At 55.5% G+C, this 16,893-nt stretch overlaps 1 protein-coding gene across 1 annotated transcript in view; it reads left to right on the forward strand.

The window, feature by feature from the left end:
• Window positions 1-16,893, forward strand: part of LOC133355877 (ABC transporter F family member 4-like) — a 40,652-nt gene that overhangs the window by 14,440 nt on the left and 9,319 nt on the right. Inside the window, exons 2-3 of the mRNA XM_061573290.1 lie at window positions 12,455-12,918; window positions 12,952-13,545. Of these exons, the coding sequence (XP_061429274.1) occupies window positions 12,457-12,918; window positions 12,952-13,545 (1,056 nt within the window). The 5' untranslated portion in view covers window positions 12,455-12,456. The remainder of the gene's footprint in view (window positions 1-12,454; window positions 12,919-12,951; window positions 13,546-16,893) is intronic.

Here is a 16,893-nt window from a genome sequence, read left to right on the forward strand (position 1 = left end):
AAATAAATTAACCCTTAAAAACAACATTTTTCACTCTAAATCCTTAATATGCGTGGCGGCTAGAGTCCTCTCGTCCTCTGGATTGAGATGGCTGCCACCTATGGGTCAGATGATTGTCTGCCAGCATTAAGCAATTGGTAATTAAATATTTAAAAAAAATTCCCTAAAAAGTGTAAAATTTTGGAAAAAAATTTTCACGAAAATTAATTGTCACGCACAACGAGTCTGTGTGGAAAATGTCAGCTCGATTAGATCACGGGAAGTGGGTTAAAAAACGACCGAAAGATTTGCACGGTCGTAAGCGCGCAAGAAAGCAAGCAAGTGAACTTAATATAAAGGAATTAAAAACAACGTTTAAGTTGACTGCTAAACAACAACTCGAAAATAATCACCATCACCGCCATCATCATCATCAGCCAGTATCTATCCACTGCTGGATGAAGGCCTCGGCTCACCAATCCCGCGTGGCACCAGCGCCACCACCACCACCACCGCCACCGCCACCGCCACCGCCGCCGCCGCCGCCGCCGCCGCCGCCGCCGCCGCCGCCGCCGCCGCCGCCGCCGCCGCCGCCGCCACCGCCACCGCCACCGCCACCGCCACCGCCGCCACCGCCACCGCCACCGCCACCGCCACCGCCACCACCACCGCCACCGCCACCGCCACCACCACCGCCACCACCACCGCCACCACCACCGCCACCACCACCACCACCGCCACCACCACCGCCACCACCGCCGCCACTGCCACCGCCACCGCCGCACGGGAGTCGATCTCATCAGCGCTCCGTCTCCCCTTGGAGCCGTTCTCTCCCTTAAATAAATAAATAAAGCGCGAAAATCCCTCCATATTTCGCGGGCCATTCGGCACGACGATGCCCGACGTTTCGCTCCGCGTGCCTGCTGAAGAAAACAAAAAAAATTGCCAGGCATCTGCGTCGGAGAAGCACAGCCCCCGGGCGCGAAACGTCTGATATCGTGCCTTTGTAGCACCGCGCTCGCGCGAGCCCGCCAACCGCACATCGTTCGGGGCGGGTGAGGGGGGTCAGTGGTGGTGACCTGGCAGGAGCGGTGGCGCAGCGGTTAGCGCTACGCCGTGCTGCGAACCCGGCGAGCCGAGTTCGATTCCCGCTTACCGATGGACGATTCATTATCTGAACCCGGTCCTGTGCCTCCCCCATAGGTCGACTCAGCCTCAAATGAGTACCTGGTGCGGTGTGTAAACATCGCCACTGGGGAGACAAAGGCGGTCGGGCGTGGTGTTGGCCACCCACCCCCTCGTGTGCCGTGCCGGCCTTCATAGGTGCTCGCTAACAGCACTTGCCCCAACAGTCTGTTAAGGCTACACGGGGGATCTTTGACTTCTATTACACACAGAGCTGTATTATGGGTGTAGGCTGTGTGGAGCAGTCTATAACAGTGGCAACATTGCATGGGCTACCCCATTCTCTTTGTCTTTGGGATAGGGAGAGGTCATAAGGTCAGGGTATTTAATCATTTAACCGTAGATTAGGCTGTGTTGACCGTTTGTCTTAACGGCAATAAGCCCGCGGTGTTTGTTGACAAACAACGTATATTTACGAAGGACAGTGGGGATATAGGGCGAACAATGATCGTGTTGAGTGATGGTCTTGCTAAGCCGAGCCCCGTGATATTGTCGAGCGAGGTGGCCCAGTAGGGAGCTCAGGTGGGGCATCGTGCCGGTAAGTCGTCTCGGTCGGTCAATGCGTGGCACCTGGGTCTGTCACGTGACCTCCTCCTGCACCTAGCCTGGCACAGCAGTACAACCCATGGCACCTGGTTCTGTCACGTGAGCTCCTCCTGCACCTAGCCTGGCACAGCAGTACAACCCATGGCACCTGGGTCTGCCCCGTGAGCTCCTCCTGCACCTAGCCTGGCACAGCAGTACAACCCATGGCACCTGGGTCTGTCCCGTGAGCTCCTCCTGCACCTAGCCTGGCACAGCAGTACAACCCATGGCACCTGGGTCTGTCCCGTGAGCTCCTCCTGCACCTAGCCTGGCACAGCAGTACAACCCATGGCACCTGGGTCTGTCCCGTGACCTCCTTCCTGCACCTAGCCTGGCACAGCAGTACAACCCATGGCACCTGGGTCTGTCCCGTGAGCTCCTCCTGCACCTAGCCTGGCACAGCAGTACAACCCATGGCACCTGGGTCTGTCCCGTGAGCTCCTCCTGCACCTAGCCTGGCACAGCAGTACAACCCATGGCACCTGGGTCTGTCCCCGTGAGCTCCTCCTGCACCTAGCCTGGCACAGCAGTACAACCCATGGCACCTGGGTCTGCCCCGTGAGCTCCTCCTGCACCTAGCCTGGCACAGCAGTACACCCCATGGCACCTGGGTCTATCCCGTGAGCTCCTCCTGCACCTAGCCTGGCACAGCAGTACAACCCATGGCACCTGGGTCTATCCCGTGAGCTCCTCCTGCACCTAGCCGGGCACAGCAGTACAACCCATGGCACCTGGGTCTGTCCCGTGAGCTCCTCCTGCACCTAGCCTGGCACAGCAGTACAACCCATGGCACCTGGGTCTGTCCCGTGAGCTCCTCCTGCACCTAGCCTGGCACAGCAGTACAACCCATGGCATCTGGGTCTGCCCCGTGAGCTCCTCCTGCACCTAGCCTGGCACAGCAGTACAACCCATGGCACCTGGGTCTGTCCCGTGAGCTCCTCCTGCACCTAGCCTGGCACAGCAGTACAACCCATGGCACCTGGGTCTGTCCCGTGACCTCCTTCTGCACCTAGCCTGGCACAGCAGTACAACCCATGGCACCTGGGTCTGTCCCGTGAGCTCCTCCTGCACCTAGCCTGGCACAGCAGTACAACCCATGGCACCTGGGTCTGTCCCGTGAGCTCCTCCTGCACCTAGCCTGGCACAGCAGTACAACCCATGGCACCTGGGTCTGTCCCTGTGACCTCCTCCTGCACCTAGCCTGGCACAGCAGTACAACCCATGGCACCTGGGTCTGTCCCGTGAGCTCCTCCTGCACCTAGCCTGGCACAGCAGTACAACCCATGGCACCTGGGTCTATCCCGTGAGCTCCTCCTGCACCTAGCCTGGCACAGCAGTACAACCCATGGCACCTGGGTCTATCCCGTGAGCTCCTCCTGCACCTAGCCTGGCACAGCAGTACAACCCATGGCACCTGGGTCTGTCCCGTGAGCTCCTCCTGCACCTAGCCTGGCACAGCAGTACAACCCATGGCACCTGGGTCTGTCCCGTGAGCTCCTCCTGCACCTAGCCTGGCACAGCAGTACAACCCATGGCATCTGGGTCTGCCCCGTGAGCTCCTCCTGCACCTAGCCTGGCACAGAAGTACAACCCATGGCACCTGGGTCTGTCCCGTAAGCTCCTCCTGCACCTAGCCTGCACAGCAGTACACCCCATGGCACCTGGATCTGTCCCGTGAGCTCCTCCTGCACCTAGCCTGGCACAGCAGTACAACCTATGGCACCTGGGTCTGTCCCGTGAGCTCCTCCTGCACCTAGCCTGGCACAGCAGTACAACCTATGGCACCTGGGTCTGTCCCGTGACCTCCTCCTGCACCTAGCCGGGCACAGCAGTACAACCCATGGCACCTGGGTCTGTCCCATGAGCTCCTCCTGCACCTAGCCTGGCACAGCAGTACACCCCATGGCACCTGGGTCTGTCCCGTGAGCTCCTCCTGCACCTAGCCTGGCACAGAAGTACAACCCATGGCACCTGGGTCTGTCCCGCAAGCTCCTCCTGCACCTAGCCTGGCACAGCAGTACAACCCATGGCACTTGGGTCTGTCCCGTGACCTCTTTCTGCACCTAGCCTGGTACAGCAGTACAACCAATGGCACCTGGGTCTGCCCCGTGACCTCCTCCTGCACCTAGCCTGGCACAGCAGTACAACCCATGGCACCTCAGTCTGCCCCGTGACCTCCTCCTGGCAGTAGTAGCAGCATTATCTTCCACACTCCACGTGACAACCTCATAGTGCACCAAGTTTGACACAACAACAGCTGTTGTTGTTCATGTGAGTGTACACAAGTTTGTGTTTGTGTACATGTGTGTATACGTATAAGGGGAGCGGTAGTGTAGCGGTTAGGCGCGCTGCGCTACGAACCCGGCTACCCGAGTTCGATCCCTGCTCACGACCAACACCGGTGACAATTTTCTGAGCCGGACCTGGATCTCCCCTAGGTCGACTCAGCCTCAAACGAGTACCTGGGTGCGGTGTGTTAACATCGCCACTGGGCATACGAGGGCGGCCGGGCGTGGTGCTGGCCACCCACCCCCCCCCTCGTGTGCCACACTGCCGGCCTTCATAGGTTGCTGCTACTCGCTACTCACAGCACTTGCCCCATCGGTCTGTCAAGGATACACGGGGGATCTTTGTCTTTGTGGCGACGGCTCGGTTGGGTTTACAGGGGGAGGAGGAGGAGGGGAGCAGTTGAATTTGATCCGGGCCCAAAATAAAATGGCAGTGGAGCCCTCGGGGTAAAAAATAAATTTTTTATTCAAAATTGAAAAAGCTCTCTCGCTGGTTCAGCAGTTCCACTGCTGGATGATTTATTTCCGCCTGAGGACGACCGCTTGTGTTGCGATCGAAACGTCGTGGTATATTACTTTTTAAGGTCAAGGGGTCGTTTCTCAAAGGTCAAGGGGTCGTTTCGCAAAGGTCAAGGGGTCGTTTCACAAAGGTCAAGGGGTCATTTTTCAAAGGTCAAGGGGTCGTTTCACAAAGGTCAAGGGGTCGTTTCACAAAGGTCAAGGGGTCGTTTCGCAAAGGCCAAGGGGTCGTTTCACAAAGGTCAAGGGGTCGTTTCACAAAGGTCAAGGGGTCGTTTCTCAAAGGTCAAGGGGTCGTTTCTCAAAGGTCAACGTCTATCGCGGGCTCTCCGGTTGCGTTCTAGGGGGGGGAGTTGCGTTCGGCGTGACGTCCGACGTTTCGCTCCCCCCCCCCCCACGCTCGCGCGGGGGCTTTTCTCTCCTCAGCTCTGAATTTGGTTCCTTAAGAGGCTCCCCTGGCACAATGGGGCGAAACGTCGGACGTCGTGCCGAACGACTCAACCCCTCGCTGGGTGACGGAAGTTTGGTGAAAGTGTGGAGCGGTGGTGGTGGTGGTGGTGGTGTTGCTGTGGCTGTGGTGATGGTGGCGGTGGCGGTGGCGGTGGTGGTGGTGGTGGTGGTGGTGGCGGTGGTGGTGGTGGTGGTGGTGGTGTTGCTGTGGCTGTGGTGATGGTGGTGGTGGCGGTGGCGGTGGCGGTGGTGGTGGTGGTGGTGGCGGCGGTGGTGGCGGTGGTGGTGGCGGTGGTGGTGGTGGCGGTGGTGGCGGCGATGGCGGTGGTGGTGGTGGCGGTGGTGGTGGCGGTGGTGGTGTTGCTGTGGCTGTGGTGGCGGTGGCGGTGGCGGTGGTGGTGGTGCTGGCGGTGGCGGCGGTGGTGGTGGTGGTGTTGCTGTGGCTGTGGTGATGGTGGTGGTGGCGGTGGCGGTGGCGGTGGTGGTGGTGGCGGCGGCGGTGGTGGTGGTGGTGGTGGTGTTGCTGTGGCTGTGGTGATGGTGGTGGTGGTGGTGGCGGCGGTGGTGGTGGTGGTGTTGCTGTGGCTGTGGTGATGGTGGTGGTGGCGGTGGCGGTGGCGGTGGTGGTGGTGGTGGTGGCGGTGGCGGTGGTGGTGGTGGTGGTGTTGCTGTGGCTGTGGTGATGGTGGTGGTGGCGGTGGTGGTGGTGGCGGTGGCGGCGGTGGTGGTGGCGGTGGTGGTGACGGTGGTGGCGGCGGTGGTGGCGGCGGTGGTGGTGGCGGCGGCGGTGGTGGCGGTGGTGGTGGCGGTGGTGGTGGTGGCGGTGGTGGCGGCGATGGCGGTGGTGGTGGTGGCGGTGGTGGTGGCGGTGGTGGCGGTGTTGCTGTGGTCTTCGCAGCGCGCGGTGGTGGTGGAGGCGTTGCGGCGTGGCTTTCGAGCGATTTGAAGCAATTCAAGCGCGAGACGAATTCCCGAGATCGCTTCGCCGCCCTCGTGAGAGCCCCCCCCCCCCCCCCCCCTGCGTCGTGCGCTCTGCTCCGCTATTTTTGTTTGTTGACGTCTCTTGGCCCTCTGAACCGCACAGCAGCAGCGGCAACAGCGGCATCAGCATCGGCATCGGCAGCAGCAGCGCGTGATGTTTGTTAGCGACCCCACGCGCATTTGCCCGCGACAAATGCAAAGTCGCAGAGAGTGTGCGGTCTTAAGACTCCCCCCCCCCCCTATCTCGCCCTATCCCCCCCCCCCCTTTTTTAAATGTTGTTGTGCAGGAGAACAAACAATGTGGACACGTTAGGGGTCTCTATGTAAGTCCCAGGGTCTCTATGTAAGCTCTAGGGGTCTCTATGTAAGCTATAGGGGTCTCTAAGTGAGTCCTAGGGGTCTCTATGTAAGTCAAAGTCCATCATATGGGTCTCTATGCAAGCCCTAGGGGTCTCTATGTAAGCTCTAGGGGTCTCTATGTGAGTCCTAGGGGTCTCTATGTGAGCTCAAGGGGTCTCTATGTGAGCTCTAGGGGTCTCTATTTGAGCTCTAGGGGTCTCTATGTGAGCTCAAGGGGTCTCTATGTGAGTCTCTAGGGGTCTCTATGTGAGTCCCAGGGTCTCTATGTAAGCTCTAGGGGTCTCTATGTAAGCTCTAGGGGTCTCTATGTGAGCTCTAGGGGTCTCTATGTAAGTCTATAGGGGTCTGTATGTAAGCTCTAGGGGTCTCTATGTGAGTCTATAGGGGTCTCTATGTAAGCTCTAGGGGTCTCTATGTGAGTCCTAGGGGTCTCTATGTAAGCTCTAGGGGTCTCTATGTAAGCTCTAGGGGTCTCTATGTAAGCTCTAGGGGTCTCTATGCAAGTGCTAGGGGTCTCTATGTGAGTCCTAGGGGTCTCTATGTGAGTCCTAGGGGTCTCTATGTGAGTCCTAGGGGTCTCCATGTAAGCTCTAGGGGTCTCTATGTAAGCTCTAGGGGTCTCTATGTAAGCTCTAGGGGTCTCTATGTAAGCTCTATGGGTCTCTATGTGAGCTCTAGGGGTCTCTATGTAAGCTCTAGGGGTCTCTATGTAAGCTCTAGGGGTCTCTATGCAAGTCCTAGGGGTCTCTATGTGAGTCCTAGGGGTCTCTATGTGAGTCCTAGGGGTCTCTATGTAAGCTCTAGGTGTCTCTATGTGAGTCCTAGGGGTCTCTATGTAAGCTCTAGGGGTCTCTATGTAAGCTCTAGGGGTCTTTATGTAAGCTCTAGGGGTCTCTATGTGAGTCTCTTCCTCCTGGCATCATCCCCACTCATATTGGGGTCTCCCTTTATAGTAGTGTAGTGTATAGTGTAGTGTATAGTAGTGTAGTGTATAGTGTAGTGTATAGTGTAGTGTATAGTAGTGCATAGTGTATAGTGTAGTTTATAGTAGTGTAGTGTATAGTGTAGTTTATAGTGTAGTGTCTCCACTGAGCCCAATGTGTTCGCTTACGACCAATCCCCTGTTAACGACGGGCTGTTATAGATACAGTAAATTGTAATTATTGCAATGATTAACCGTGCTTTTAACATTACGTGTTTACAACGTTGTTAGTATCTTCAAGTATTAATACCCATTGTGTCAATATTATAAAGAACGTTTTCTGGGTGAAAAGGGGGTAACTTTCGATGCTATGGGAGCGAATGAAGCCTTTCCCGTGTCTCCCATCCTCGCTTAACGACCAAATCACCGTCGTGAAGGTGGAGGGGGGTTCTACTGCACAGTCATCGGTGACCGGACCGAGACCATCAGCTTCACCGCCGTCAAGGATACCGCCGCTCGCTTTTGCCGCATGTCTCCGTCTGCCTGTAACCCAGCAACGTTGAGGCGAGCAGCGAGGGTTGGTGGACCGCCGTGCAGACGGGTCGTAGGAAACTTCCTTCGCAGGATGAAGCCGCCATACTCTGGCTGGCCAGGCGAAGGCGGGCACAGCGAAGTGGACTAATCCGCCGTCCGTTTCCATCTGTGCGGGGATAGAGCGTTGCTCCATCGCACAAGGTGTCGGGTTTTTCTTTTCTTTTCTTCCGGGCGCTCCGGGTTTCAATCGCACACTTGTACAATAGACACCTCCGATTAGCACGGATTGGCTACGTACGGTGGGAAAGACGTTCAACATCATACAACACTCATCATCGTCGTCAAATTGGCTGAACACATCTTCAAGCAACAACTCCGTGCGGCTCTCCTGTGACGCGTACATCAATCACGAACGGTGATTTTGAGAAACACGCGGCCGCTCAAATCACCGGCGACCGAGACGATGATTCAACAACAACGAGGATCTCCAGCGGCGCCGATCTCTCTCTCGAGATCTCTCTCTGTCTCGATCTCTCTCTCGAGATCTCACTCTGGCTTGATCTCTCTCTCGAGATCTCACTCTGCCTTGATCTCTCTCGAGATCTCACTCTGTCTCGATCTCTCTCTCGAGATCTCACTCTGTCTTGATCTCTCTCGAGATCTCACTCTGTCTTGATCTCTCTCGAGATCTCACTCTGGCTTGATCTCTCTCGAGATCTCTCTCTGTCTTGATCTCTCTCTCGAGATCTCACTCTGTCTTGATCTCTCTCTCGAGATCTCACTCTGTCTTGATCTCTCTCGAGATCTCACTCTGTCTTGATCTCTCTCTCGAGATCTCTCTCTGTCTTGATCTCTCTCTCGAGATCTCACTCTGTCTTGATCTCTCTCGAGATCTCACTCTGTCTTGATCTCTCTCTCGAGATCTCTCTCTGTCTTGATCTCTCTCTCGAGATCTCACTCTGTCTTGATCTCTCTCTCGAGATCTCTCTCTGTCTTGATCTCTCTCTCGAGATCTCACTGTCTTGATCTCTCTCTCGAGATCTCTCTCTGTCTTGATCTCTCTCGAGATCTCACTCTGTCTTGATCTCTCTCTCGAGATCTCACTCTGTCTTGATCTCTCTCTCGAGATCTCACTCTGTCTCGATATCTCTCGAGATCTCACTCTGTCTTGATCTCTCTCTCGAGATCTCACTCTGTCTTGATCTCTCTCTCGAGATCTCACTCTGTCTTGATCTCTCTCTCGAGATCTCTCTCTGTTTTGATCTCTCTCGAGATCTCACTCTGTCTTGATCTCTCTCTCGAGATCTCACTCTGGCTTGATCTCTCTCGAGATCGCTCTCTGTCTTGATCTCTCTCGAGATATCACTCTGGCTTGATTTCTCTCGAGATCTCACTCTGTCTTGATCTCTCTCTATTTTTCTTACGATCAGTGGAAACAAGAAGATGCTCGGTGTAGTCGGCACTTTGCTTCGTTCATCATTTCGTAATTTTTAAAAATGCTTTGCTTTATGTAACCCCCCCCCCCGCTCACTCTCTCGCTCACTCTCGTTCTGCACGCAGCCCTTCTCGCAGTCCAACGGCCTCCGACGGGTAGCTCATAACTGCATGCAGAGCTCTCTCTCTCTCCGTGTCTCTCTCCCCTCCAATCTCACTCTACTCCCCTCCACGCACTCTCCTACCTCTCCTCTCTCATCTCGCTCTACTACCCCTCCACGCACTCGCCTACCTCTCCCCTCTCATCTCACTCTACTCCCCTCCACGCACTCTCCTACCTCCCCCCCTCTCACTCACTCTCTCGCTCACTCTCGTTCTGCACGCAGCCCTTCTCGCAGTCCAACGGCCTCCGACGGGTAGCTCATAACTGCATGCAGAGCTCTCCGATCTCTCTCTCTCTGTGTCTCTCCCCGACCCACCGGTACCGCCCGCTTAGAGATAAGGCAGGCATGGGCTCACTTTCACGCGACGATAAATTCGTCCGCGCGATTTTAAAGTTTTTTAGGTCAAGGGGGCGCGCGGCGGTGCTCACGATTAAATCACGCGGGAGCTCCCGCTCCCTCTCGCTCCACACCGAACGGGGAACAGGAGAGCGATGCTTTTGCGACGTCACGTGATTTCGTCGCCGCGACCACGACGACCATGTGACGGCCCCGGTCTGGTCGCCCGGGGGCTCTTGCGGTGTTGGTCGCGGTGCCATTGGCAGCAGCGACGGCATCACGAAGCCGCGTTTGTGTGCGGTCTGTTGGCTTCTTTATTATTTATAACCCAGGAGAAAGCTGGCTCACCCTCCCCACCCCAAAACCTCGAGACATTATTCAAAAGGAGTTGATTTTGCTCGGAGCTGAGTTTCTTGCTGAATATAGATTTTTTTTTTGTCTGGGTCGTTGATCGACTGACGTGGGCGGAGGTGGCTGGTTGGGGTGGTGGTTGTTTTGCTAGCAATGATAGCGATGGTTGTGGTGGCGATGATTTTGGTCGTGATGGTGGAGGTGGTTGATTTGGTGGCAATGATAGCGGTGGTTGTAGTGGCGATGATGTTGGTCGTGATGGTGGAGGTGGTTGTTTTGGTAGCAATGATAGCGGTGGTTGTGGTGGCGATGATTTTGAAGTGCTAATGGTTTTGGTAGTAATCGTGGAGGTAGTTGTGGTGGTGGTTTTGGTCATGATGGTGATTGTGGTGGTTTGGTCGTGGTGGTGGAGGTGATTGTGGTGGTGCTGGTGGTTGTGGTGGCGATGATTTTGGTCGTGATGGTTGTTTTGGTTGAGATGGTAGAGGTGGGTGTGGTAGTAATGGTTGTTTTGCGAGTGATAGTGGTGGTGTAGTGGTGATGATGCATCTGGTAGTCATGATAATGATGTTTGTGGTGCCAGTGATGTTCTTGGTGGTGCTGACGTAAGTGGTGATGGCAGTGATCATAGAGGTGGTGGTGACGGCAGTGATTTGGTATCATAGTTAACCGCACTTACAATTTATACTATGAGACCTCCTTTACCAGTGGCAAAATATAGTAGTAGGTTTTTACCCTTTCAACTGGTACAAAACTGACACCTTTATTCAAGGCATCATGTTTGCAATAACCACAACACAAGTAGTCAAAAAACCTAATACTATATTTTGCCACTGGTAAAAGAGATCTCATTAGAGTAAATGCTTACCCCGAGCTCTCAATACTCTGATATTGCACTGTGTTTGAGTTGTACGCCTTCTGGTGTCATCTGGTCCAACACCAATGGGGACTAGGCTCTAAAGAAAGCCGTCTCGGGTGTGGACCAATCAACTTCAAGGACAGTGCATATTATTATCATTATCAGAGTTGCTTCTTTTTGTTTGCTTTTTTGACTACTTGTGTTGTGGTTATTGCAAACATGATGCCTTGAATAAAGGTGTCAGTTTTGTACCAGTTTAAAAGGGTAAAAACCTACTACCGCACTTACAATGTTAGTGTCGGTGTCTGCGGTTGGCGGACCATACAGGGATGGGATCCATGATGTGCGCAATGCACACCATCATCATCACCATCATCATCATAACCGCCTTCATCACCATCATTACCACCTTCATCATCACCATCATCACCAGGCACTGCGATGTTGGAGGAGAGTGGAGGACATTTTCGAAGCAGTCATTTTTGTGGTCACTGCTCAACGGAAGGAAATTGCTGCAAGTCAGTGGGTTATTGCCGCGTGTGTGTGTGCGGGTGTGTGTGTTTGGGTGTGTGTGGGTGTGTGTGTTTGGGTGTGTGTGTTTGGGTGTGTGTGGGTGTGTGTGCGGGTGTATGTGGGCGTGTGTGCGAGGGTGTGTCTATGTGTGTGCGGGTGTGTGTGGGTGTGTGTGTGCGGTTGTGTGTGGGTGTGTGTGCGGGTGTGTGTGTGGGTGTGTGCGGGTGTGTGTGGGTGTGTGCATGCGGGTGTGTGTATGGGTGTGCGAGGGTGTGTCTGTGTGTGTGTGCGGTTGTGTGTGGGTGTGTGTGTGGGTGTGTGTGCGGGTGTGTGTGCCGGTGTGTGTGCGAACACACATCATGTATGGACTGTGTGTGTGTGAACACACAGCATGTACGGACTGTGTGTGTGCACACACAGCATGTACGGACTGTGTGTGTGTAGTAGGGAGCGGTAATGTAGCGGTTAGCGCTACGCTGCGCTATGAACCCGGCGACACGGGTTCGATTCACGGCCAACACCAGTGACGATTATCTGAATCGGTCTGAGCCTACCCTAGGTTGACTCAGCCTCAAATGAGTATCTGGTGCGGTGTGTAAACATCGCCACTGGGGAGACAAAGGCAGCCAGGCGTGGTGATGGCCACCCACCCCCTCGTGTAACGTGCTGACCTTCATAGGTACTCGCTAACAGCACTTGCCCCTACAGTCTGTTAAAGGTTACACGGGGGATCTTTGTCTGTGTGTGTGTGTGAGGGTGGGAGTATAAAGGTCCGTGCGCTTTTTGGTGGGTGTGTTGGTGGGCGCGTTGGTGGGCGCGTTGGTGAGTGTGTTGGTGAGTGTGTTGGTGGGTGCGTTGGTGGGTGTGCTGGTGAGTGTGTTCACGCGGATGTCCATGCATGCCTCCACGTGTGTGCGCGCGTGCGCGTGCGTTCACAGCTCACTCTCCGGACCGCTCCCCACCGCACTCTGACCCCCCCCCCACCCCCGCGCAGCGATGGGCAACAGGCAGGCGACGGGGGCGGTGGTCAAGAAGGAGGGCGCAGACGCGCCGGAGGAGGGAGCCGGCAAGGTCGGCGACGAGGGCCGACGCTCCGAGCCCTCGCTCGGCCAGGGCAAGGGCCAGGGCAGCGCCGACGGAGACGGGGAAGTCCGGCCCAAGGCCGACGGCTCGGATGCGGTCGTCGCCGGCACCCAGGAGCTCGCCCAGGCCGTGCTGAGCGGTGACAAGGACGGCCCCCCCGCCCGGGGTCAAGGTGCGGAGGTCGGGGAGGTCACGAAGGTCGCGAAGGTCATGAAGGACGCGGCCGCGTGCAGCCAGCAGGCGGAGGCGGCCGTGGCGGCGTTGATCCCGGCGGGCGCCGTTGAGGCCGCCAATAAAATCGCCGCGGAGAGGTCGGCCGTGCGTGAGGAGGGGGAAGAGGATCGGGGAGGTGACGAGGGGAAGGAGGAGGAGGAGGTGGTGGAGGAGGAGGAGGAGGTGGTGGAGGAGGAGGAGAAGGTTGATGATGAGAAGGAACGACACTTGGAGAAAGTTTACCACGCTCACCCCACAGAGGAGGATGATGAGGAAGATGCTCAGGTGGTGCCTCCCATCCGCACCGGCGGTGGCACGACCGCCACGGCTTTGAGCAACGCGCCGCCCGCGATGGCGCAGACCCCGGTGACGTTGATCAGGGCCCAGCTCCTGGAGCCGGCGATCAACGTCAAGGACGGCGCGACGCCGACCAGCGACGAGCTGGAGGGGGTCAATGAAGAGGTGGAGGAGGTGGAGAAGACGCGGGAGGTTGAGGAGGTTCCGGTTGAGGGCTCGACCCGTTACGACGACGACGACGATGATGATGATGGTGATGCTGTCGGCAACGTTGATGCTGGGGAGGAGGAGAAGCAGGAGGAGGAGGAGGAAGAGGAGGAGGAGGTAGTGGAGGTGGCGTACGTGGTGATGGAGAAGGAGGAGGAGGAGGAGGAAGAGCCACTACAGCAGCTGATGCAGAACAAGATGGCGGGGGTGGTGGCAGGGGCCGATGTGGAGAGCTCACCATTCCGAGTGGGAGGAGAAGACCCTCACGGAGACCTGCTGGACGCGGTACTGCGCGACCAGGAGTTCAGCACTCAGATCCAGTCGCACATTTAAATCTGCGTTCTCACACCGGGGCGGGTGAGGGGCGAGGGGTGGGAGCGGGGCGGGTGAGGGTCAAGGTGGTGGTAATTTTTCCTTCCGAAATTAGTGACGATAGAAATACCCATTGACTTTCGTCAGAGGCGACCATGAGCAGACGACAATCACCGATCGATAAACGCGGTCGATGAAAGGGAATCTTTTTAGTCTCGATGGTACAGCCGCCCTGCCTGACTTTCCTGACGTACGATAGTTTCCGGAACGCTGCTCGGCTGGCTTGGAGTCAACATCATTGGCGTAAGGCACTACCACTAGATAGCCCTCGGCCTTATCCATCGATATCTCTAAATCAGTGCAATCCTGTAACAAAACAAAAAATCACGTGACTTTCAGAGTGGCCACCCCCACTCTGAGCCCCTCCCCTCTCCCCGCCTACTGTGAAAACAGACACACCGCTCCTCAAGGCCTCTTCTTCTTCTCTCTCCTCGTCCCTTCTCGCCTTGTGCTCCCGTTTCTCCGTTCACTTCCCATCCTCTCACTCTCATATTTCCCAAGTCTCCCTTCCCTCTGCCGCCCCCGTGTCCTTTTCCCGTGCCTCTCTACTCCCCCTTCCTCGTGGCGTAGCCAATGGGTGATAGTAGAAATTCCTATCTCGTCGTTTTCCTATACCCCTATAACCCCCCCTGTAAGCAGGGGGGGCGGAGGGGGGGTTAGGATGAAACCAGGCGAGATGGATGCTTCATTCTTCCGGCTGAGATAAAACACGAGACACTGCAAAGTCCCAGGGTGTAACTGGTGGTGGTGGTTATTTTGTATTGGAGCCTCTGTCGAGTCTCAAGAACTCCTTTCCAGTTCTTGAGACAGGAGGGTGCTGCTTGGGACATGGGGGGACACGTGCTCTTACACGCCTCACGCTCCGGCGAGTAACACACACAGTCCGTACATGCTGTGTGTACACACACACACAGTCCGTACATGCTGTGTGTTCACACACAACGCACAACGCAGGGGCTTGGTCGCGTTAGGACTTACAGCTGAATTTTTTTATGATATCATCATAGGGCTTTACTTTTTTGGAAATTACATATGAGCATCAATCGTTTAGTCTTTTCAAAATATATAAACTTGGATGAAGGCCGGTTACCGAGACCAGCATTGTGAGCGGTCTCCACAAGTCCGGTGGCCACGGAGAAGCGGAAACCTCAGAGTGGGCAGATCTATGGGTTTCTGTGTCAGTCTGTGGGTCTCTGTGTGAGTCTGTGGGTGTATGTGTGAGTCTGTGGCTGTCTGAATGAGTCTGTGGCTCTCCGAGTGAGTCTGTGGCTCTCTGAGTGAGTCTGTGGCTCTCTGAGTGAGTCTGAGGCTTTCTGAGTGAGGCTGTGGCTCTCTGAGTGAGTCTGAGTGAGTATGTGACTCTCTGAGTATGTGGCTCTCTGAGTGAGTCTGAGTGAGTCTGAGTCTGTGGCTCTCTGAACGAGTCTGTGGCGCTCTCAGTGAATGTGTGGCTCTCTGAGTGAGTCTGTGGCTCTCTGAGTGAGTCTGTGGCTCTCCGAGTGAGTTTGTGGCTCTCTGAGTGAGTCTGCGGCTCTCTGAGTGAGTCTGAGTGAGTCTGTGGCTCTCCGAGTGAGTCTGTGTGAGTCTGCGGCTCTCTGAGTGAGTCTGAGTGAGTCTGTGGCTCTCCAAGTGAGTCTAAGACCACGCGCGAGCGACTGCCGGGGTCAGGCCATGGAGGTCGCTGCTTCTACTGCGCAGCGGCCACACCTCGTGGCAGTGACCACGAGGAGCGGCGACGGCGGTGGCGGTGCCATCGGTGGCTCTAGGCCACGGCGACTTCTCGACGACCCTGAGAGTGCAGGACAGCGCACGATGAGGGGGGGTGGGGGTGGGGGCAGGGGGGGGCAGGGGGGGGGGCTGGGTTTCCCGCACGACGACTCTGCAGAGCAAACCTCTCGCCAGAGTATCGCCGCCGCCAATGTCAGTTTACTGCCGGACATTAGGGCCTCCCCCATGCCATGTCGGTCGCGGGTGTTGTTTGACCATACTTCACCACGCTGGTCAGTGTAGGGGGGTGGGGCGCGGGGAGCGAAGGTTGGGAGGGTAGCCACGTAGAAGTACGGTGTGACAAATGGATCGACGTAAATATAGCTGCTTGTTATGACTTGGTGTGATCTTGTGACTCGGCATATCATGTGACTTGGCATATCATGTGACTTAGCATATCATGTGCCTTGGCATATCAAGTGCAAATCAGGGTTTGAAATCACGTGGGCCTTTTGCTGGTTCTGGGGCTTAGCCAATAAAGAGGGAATTATCGCGCTTATTTATTAAATGTTGATCGAAAATAACAAGCCACCGTTTCTATGCAATGTGGTCAAGATGTCCGCAAGGCTGTAGGGACGGATTATTTGTCATCGTTGTTATCTTCTTACCCAAATCGGCGTACATCATTCACGTCCTTGCGGCATACTGAATGACATCACACGGCATACTGAATGACATCACAGGGCATACTGAATGACATCACACGGCATACTGAATGACATCACACGGCATACTGAATGACATCACACGGCATACTGAATGACATCACACGGCATACTGAATGACATCACATGGCATACTGAATGACATCACACGGCATACTGAATTACATCACACGGCATACTGAATGACATCACACGGCATACTGAATGACATCACACGGCATGCTGAATGACATCACACGGCATACTGAATGACATCACAGGGCATACTGAATGACATCACAGGGCATACTGAATGACATCACACGGCATACTGAATGACATCACATGGCATACTGAATGACATCACACGGCATACTGAATGACATCACACGGCATACTGAATGACATCACACGGCATACTGAATGACATCACACGGCATACTGAATGACATCACACGGCATACTGAATGACATCACACGGCATACTGAATGACATCACACGGCATACTGAATGACATCACACGGCATACTGAATGACATCACACGGCATACTGAATGACATCACACGGCATACTGAATGACATCACACGGCATACTGAATGACATCACACGGCATACTGAATGACATCACACGGCATACTGAATGACATCACACGGCATACTGAATGACATCACACGGCATACTGAATGACATCACACGGCATACTGAATGACATCACACGGCATACTGAATGACATCACACGGCATACTGAATGACATCACGTGCAATGGACACGTCAGTAGCCCCTACCCTGGCCCTGCTTGGCCCCGAACCAGATTCGGATGACCTTCTTGTGAGGCCAGCGTACC

This window comes from Lethenteron reissneri, chromosome 52 (genome assembly GCF_015708825.2).
Source record: "Lethenteron reissneri isolate LAM-NWPU_2019-01 chromosome 52, ASM1570882v1, whole genome shotgun sequence".
Taxonomy (NCBI): domain Eukaryota; kingdom Metazoa; phylum Chordata; class Hyperoartia; order Petromyzontiformes; family Petromyzontidae; genus Lethenteron; species Lethenteron reissneri.